Source organism: Mauremys reevesii, unplaced genomic scaffold, assembly GCF_016161935.1.
Source record: "Mauremys reevesii isolate NIE-2019 unplaced genomic scaffold, ASM1616193v1 Contig61, whole genome shotgun sequence".
NCBI classification, from domain to species: Eukaryota; Metazoa; Chordata; order Testudines; family Geoemydidae; genus Mauremys; species Mauremys reevesii.
In genome coordinates, this window is record NW_024100875.1 from 173,843 (window position 1) to 180,789 (window position 6,947).

The 6,947-nt window shown below is 43.0% G+C and overlaps 1 protein-coding gene across 1 annotated transcript in view; it reads left to right on the plus strand.

Moving 5' to 3' along the window:
• Positions 1 to 6,947, plus strand: part of LOC120394496 (mitogen-activated protein kinase kinase kinase 15-like) — a 156,967-nt gene that overhangs the window by 110,652 nt on the left and 39,368 nt on the right. The window contains 3 exon segments of the mRNA XM_039518722.1: positions 200 to 333; positions 1,291 to 1,418; positions 6,634 to 6,764. Coding sequence (XP_039374656.1) covers positions 200 to 333; positions 1,291 to 1,418; positions 6,634 to 6,764 — 393 coding nt within the window.

The following is a 6,947-nucleotide window of genomic DNA, read 5'->3' on the forward strand; positions in this document are numbered from 1 at the left end:
ATGTATCTGGACTCCTGTTAGGGAAGGCCACATTTTATAAAGCAAAAAGTAAATAATGACCAGTGAGTTTTTAAAAATTATGTATGTATGTATAGACCAATATATATTTCATCATTCTTACTAAAACTTATTTGCAATCTGAAAGGTGGCTGCAGTTGTAACTATTTGTGTACCATTACGTATACCTTTCTGCTTTCAGTATGAATATGACTATGATGAGAATGGCGATAGAGTGATATTAGGGAAAGGTACTTATGGAATAGTTTATGCTGGAAGAGATCTTAGCAATCAAGTTCGAATAGCCATCAAGGAAATCCCTGAGAAGGACAGCAGGTGAGTCTTGGGCCCTGTCTACACTACAGGGGAAAGCTATGCAATTTGAGTTACGTGAATAGCGTAACTCAGGTCAACGTGGCTTAGATCTACTTACTGCGGGGTCCACACTACGTGATGTCGATGAAAGACACTCTCCCGTCAACTCCCCTTACTCTTCTTGATCGATGGAGTATAGGAATCAACAGGAGAGTGATCTGCGGTCAATTTAGCGAGTCTTCACTAGACCCTAAATTGATCACCGATGCATCGATCACCACATGTCAATCCCCCAGTAAGTGTAGACAAGCCCTCAGTGTAGTAATAAACCTGCATCACCAATGAGAAATGCAGTTTGTTGCTAAGACTTTTTTCCTTCTAAAATGGATTTATGTATAATGGTTTGTAGTATAATATTCCAATGCATGATCATTGAATTAATCTATATAAAATATGGCTTTAATAATTCTGTTTAGGGGCAACTTTAATGTCTTCCTCTTTTCCCAGTACTATCAAACCACCAAAAATATGTGCTAATTTGATAAAATCCTTTGTGGGGATCAGGATTTTTTAATTGTTTGAATAAAGAGTCTGACATTATTTCCTGGAATATTTTAGATAAGAAACAGTTTGTTTTACATGTAGCAATCCAATCATATTTTTATCCTTTTTTGAGAAAGGGTTTTAAACCATTTGAATATGTCAAACATAGAGCTGGAAAATGCTAGGAAGAGATGCATGTGCATCTCTATCTTTGTCGGAAGCTTTTCTTGCACTCCATTGCTTTATGTTTTCTGAAAAGCCAGCCAGTCAAGCTGCATTTTGAGTTTAGTGACTAGAAGGTTTTTGGGGACTTGGATGAAACCACTAAACTCATTTTATTTGTAAACCAGGATTTAAAACTAGGTCTCTAAAGATGTTAGTCCAGTATATTTGCATAAATCTTCAACTGATCCTCAATTTACTACTTCTTGATAGGTATTCTCAGCCACTGCATGAAGAGATCGCGCTGCATAAATATCTAAAGCATCGGAACATTGTCCAGTACCTTGGTTCTGTTTCTGAAGATGGATACATTAAGATCTTTATGGAGCAGGTGCCAGGAGGTTTGTATCATTCTGGACTGGGATTTTCAAAGGCACCTAAGGGTATTAGGAATCTAACTCCTGGAAACAGTCAATAGGAGTGGGGCACTTAAATGTTTTAGGAACTTCACTAAATCCCAGAACTAATGCATTGCTACACTGTAGGTGTCCTTCCTGTTGAGAAGTTAATTGCAAGTGGCATTTTTCTGTTTATAAGCAGATTCTCTGTATGTGAAGAATAGATATGAAGTGGTACAGTTCTCGAGATCCTGTGAAATCCCTTTCTATAATAATTACACCCACACAAACTATGTTAAAATAATATTAGTAAGGTTAAAAAGTAGAGCACTCAGAAATTAAGAAATGCTAGAAGTAAGGTTGTTTCCCCTTTGGCCCAAGCAGTTAGCCAGTGTTCGGGCAGTGCTGTTAGGAGGAGGACTTGATGATACGAGTCAGTTATTTCTTTAGTTCAATCCTAATGTACTCTAATTCCAGTTTCCCTGAACAAAGTAGAGACAAATAACAGGAGGCAGTTTCCTTACTCATAATTTCCAAGTCCAACCCCTCCACTTGATTCTGTGCCTCAGCGAGCTTTGTCTCTCTGCCACATCTTAGGATCTTGCTCATGACTCTTCTCTCTGTCTTCTGGCTTTCTCCCTTTGGCTTTCTGCCTCTCATGCACACATTGTTCATCAAACAATAATCTAGCTCCTGTGTGTGCGGCCAAGGAACCCTCAGATCATATGGCTTAGCTTCTGATCCGATTTTGGCATGAGGCTTCTGTTGTTTCCAGCTATCTCATTACATAAAGAGGCTCCTTTTATTTAGACTGAAAAAAGAGTGCTCACTGCATCCGTTGGTTTTAACTGTCTGGGGTATTTTTCTTCATAAGACCACTGCCTCATTCAGTGAACAGAATGGACATTGCCCACTTATTGAACAGCTGTTCAATATTTGTTATATCCTCACTGCACACAATTGCTCTGAAGACAGAATTATTAATTTAATCACGGGCTTTTCTATGGCACTCATCACTATAGTATCTGAGTACATCACAAATGTTAATGAATTTGTTTTCACAATGCCTCAGTAAGATAACGGATTATTATTATACCCATTTTACAGATAGGAACTTAATGGCACAGAGAGATTAAGGTAAAAAATGTAAACTAATGTTGGATGCCCAGTTTGAGACAGTTGGGACCTGATTTTTCAGAATACTTAGCATTAGTTAGCACTCCGTATGTTCAAAGCACGGCTCCTATTGACATCAGTTGCTACTATGAGTGCTCGGCATTTCTGTAAATCAGACCCTCAAGTAGGGCACCCAAAAATGAGGAAAACACAATTAATGACCACTCATGAAAAGTTTGGGTTAAATGTCTTGCCTAGCATCACATAAAGAACTCTGTGGCACAGGCAGGGATAGAATCCAGTTCTCCAGAGCATCATTCAGCTTCCTTAACCACAAGATCATCCTTTCTCTTCCTGCAATCACCTGCTTCATTTACTACATGCCTTCCAAATTCTGCAACAAATGAGATGGGGTCCTGTAGACTACAGCTTCTTTCACTACACAACCCTGATTCATCCCCAGAGCAGGTCCAGCTTGTGCACTGAATGAGGCAGGGATCCTGGGGGGGGAAATATTATGGTAATTAAAGACTGTATTATAATGCATGCACACACGGGGACCACCTTAATTCTGGCATTTCCTAACTTTTGTGTGTTTAATAATAATGCTTTTTTTTTCTGCGTGTATAATTGCCTAGGTTTTTAAAAATGGAAACTGAAAAAACAGAAGTTCCATCTGTGGCATCCTATTGATACCCACATAGTTCATTAGTATGGCTCTAACTTTTAGAAGAGAGGCTGAGGGAACTGGGCTTATTTAGTCTGCAGAAGAGAAGAGTTGGGGGGGATTTGATAGCAGCTTTCAACTACCTGAAGGGGGATTCCAAAGAGGATGGAGTTCGGCTGTTCTCAGTGGTGGCAGATGACAGAACAGGGAGCAATGGTCTCAAGTTGCAATGGGGGAGGTCTAGGTTGGATATTAGGAAAAATTACTTCACTAGGAGGGTGGTGAAGCACTGGAATGGGTTACCTAGGGAGGTGGTGGAATCTCCTTCCTTAGAGGTTTTTAAGGTCTGGCTTGACAAAGCCCTGGCTGGGATGATTTAGTTGGTGTTGGACTAGACGACCTCCTGAGGTCTCTTCCAACCCTAATCTTCCATGATTCTATTATCCACCACACAGTCCTCTGCCAATTGAGCTAACAGTAACTGATAGCAGTAGTAGGTTGTCATGCTCTCTGTGGACCAGCACTAGAGGGGAATGAGACACACACTTTGCCTGGACCCAGCGTGGCCCACAGCAGCTCAGAGCTACAATTGCAGGGGAAGTCGTGTTCAATCCTGGGCAGGAACATGCTCAGTGCAAATGAAATGTTATGGGATTTTAACCACTAAATTCACCAAATTCTCTATTGAGCATGGATGAATTGCAGTTTTTGTTTTCCAAAGGCTGATAAAGGCTGGTGTCAAATTTGGATTAGATTTTTCAGACAGATGTCAAGAAGTACAGGCCTGACACAGAGGTCACCTCCTGCCAAATTTAAAATTCCTGTCCCAAACTGCCAGAAATTTTAAACATGGGTAAAACAAGATAATTTCCTAAGCCCTATTCTCTGAAATGGCTGAACTATTTACTGAATTTTTTCAAAAAACATTCAGCCTGAGGCAGGCACCCAGCATGGTAAATTCATCCAAAATAGTTAAAGTTTGGCGAAAGTTATAAGCAATTGAAAACAGGGTCTTCTAATGGGAAGGGGAGCAGTGGGGGCAAAATACCTAAATGATTTCAAGACTGAGCTTGATAAGTTTTTGGAGGGGCTGGTATGATGAGACTGCCTACAATGGCATGTAGCTGATCTGCGACTTCTAGCAGCAAATATCTCCAATGGCTGGTGATGGGACATTAGATGGAGAGGGCTCTGCGTTACTTCAGAGAATTCTTTCCCAGGTGTCTGGCTGGTGGGTCTTAGGGTCTAACTGGCTGCCATATTTGGGTCAGGAAGGAATTTTCCCCTGGGTCAGATTAGTAGAGACTCTGGGTTTTTTTTGCCTTCCTCTGCAGCATGGGATCGCGTGCAGATTTAAACAAATGTAAATGGTGGAGTATCTGTAACTTGAAGTTTTTAACCATGATTTGAGGACTTCAGTAACTCAGCCAGAGGTTAGGGGTCTCTTACAGGAGTGGGTGGGTGAGGTTCTGTTGCCTGCAATGTGGAGGAGGTCAGACTTAGGTGATCACAATGGTGTCTTCTGACCTTACAGTCTATGAGTCTAAGTGACAGGTAACCTTTTTAATAGCTGGTGGGATTAGCCTCCTCACCCCATAATAATTCCCAGACAAAAGCTTTGTTTAAGTATATATCAATAATTTGAGGGTAAAAATCCTTACTAGTAGTTCACCAAAGCTATTAAAGAGGCAGGAAAATCAAAGTTAAGGTTAAACCTCCAAGACACAGACTCAAAAAAGGTAATTCAGAGTGCATTTTAAAAATACATTTGGGAGGCACGAGTCGATAATCCTGCATCCATTTCACTCCCTTCTTCAGGTTCCCACTGCCTCCTGACCGTAATGTGCTTGCTTCCCAACACTGCAACACACATGCACCGACTTTCTGATTTCCCCGTGGGTGCTCCACCCCTGCTTTGCCCCAGGCCTCACCCCCAGTCCAACCCTTCCCCTAAGGCTCCACCCTCTGTCTACCTCGTCCCACCCCCGCTTCACCCCTTCCCATTCTGCCACGGAGTGTGCCCCACCCTCGCTCTGCCTCTCCCTGCCCCTGCATCCCCTTCCCCCGCCCCAGCACCTCCTGTCCACCACTGAACAGCTGAGCCCACACTATTTTTTTCGTGGGCGCTCCAGCCCCAGAGCACCCATGGAGTCAGCCCCTGTGCTGCCGTGCTAACATAATGGCACATGCTTGTGCTAAATTCATCCCAGCATCTCCAGTCACTGTCCTGCCCCTGGACAGTACCAGCTGCTGTTGCTTACCAGGTGCTTTATTCTGTCCATGCACTCCTCCTCCCATATATGTTGTAGTGCACTCTGAATAGCTGCTGGAGACAGGACACGACTGCACTAACACTTACATTTCTTCACCACCAGCTGTCCTTAAAGGGACAGCTATTTAGAAAACCTGTGGTTCAATACTGTCAGGAAACTTCCAACTCAGAAAGCTGTTGGCATGGATTGAAAACTCCCTCAACTACCTTTGCTAGAACTTAAGTAGAGCCCGTTGTAAATTCTGTGTCTGACTTGTCATAAGCAGAAACTGTTGCAGAAAATGCTGCTATGTGAATCAAGAACTTGGTCTGTTTAAAAAGATTAAATCTGGTTCACTATCTCCACTAAGTAGAAGAAATAACAGCAACCCATCTTCCAATCTGAGTGTAGGAGGCCTCCATCCCCTGGTTTCTTTCTGGAACATTCTTTCCTCTACCTCCATCTATGCCCAAGGATAAAGGCTATTTTAAATCAAAGGGAGATGGGTTTAGACTGTTTTGCTGTCAGAGTAGATCACCTTCTCTTAACTTACATAGTTTTCATATTTCACGTGACACACTGTGACATTCACCCAAGTCCACGCTGCTTTTCATTAAGTGCCAGAGTGTGGCTGACCCTAACGTGCACACCTAAAGGCTTAAAGGGGAGTGAGACCAGTTCTACCCTGGCGTACAGCTTCCTCACATCATGGTTTAAGGCATGGGTTGTGCATTAGTTACTTTCTGCCCCTTTCAATCTGCCCCTTTCTGGTGTAGATGGGTTGGAAATGGGTAGACACTTCGCTCTGCCATTCCACCAGGGCCAGTGCTTCCATTTAGGTGACCTAGGCAGTCACCTAGGGCGCCAGGATTTGGAGGGGGGGGCGGCATTTTGCCGGGAGGGTCGCAGGCGGCTCCGGTGGACCTCCCGCAGGCGGCCCTGCGCCTAGGGCGCCAAAAACCCTGGCGCTGCTCCTGCATTCCACTGATGTGCCAGCTAATGGAGCTGAGCTGGCATGAAGAGGGAAATAACCTGCATCCAGGCAAAGACTGCAATAAATCACTTCTGCCCTGGAGGAAGTGGGTGACCAGAAAAGTCTTGGGCTTATCCTGGAGTGCTGACCTCCAAAAGTTGACCTTGTGACTATGCTATCCTAACATGTTTTCCTCTTTATCTAACTCAGGAAGCCTCTCTGCTCTTCTAAGATCAAAATGGGGCCCAATGAAAGAACCCACAATAAAATTTTACACCAAGCAGATTCTGGAAGGGCTTAAATATCTCCATGAGAACCTGATTGTACACAGAGATATAAAGGTGAATTTTCTCCAAGTATTGTATTTTGTACAGTAGAGGCAAGTGTATGTGGGGTGTGTGTGTGTGGGGGGGGGGATTAATTTCAGTACCTCTTGCAGCATAATTAATTTTGTTATGAACAGAAGTAGTACTTTTGGTAGGAAGGAACTTTTAAAAAACAACAACAAAACACCACCACTGCGC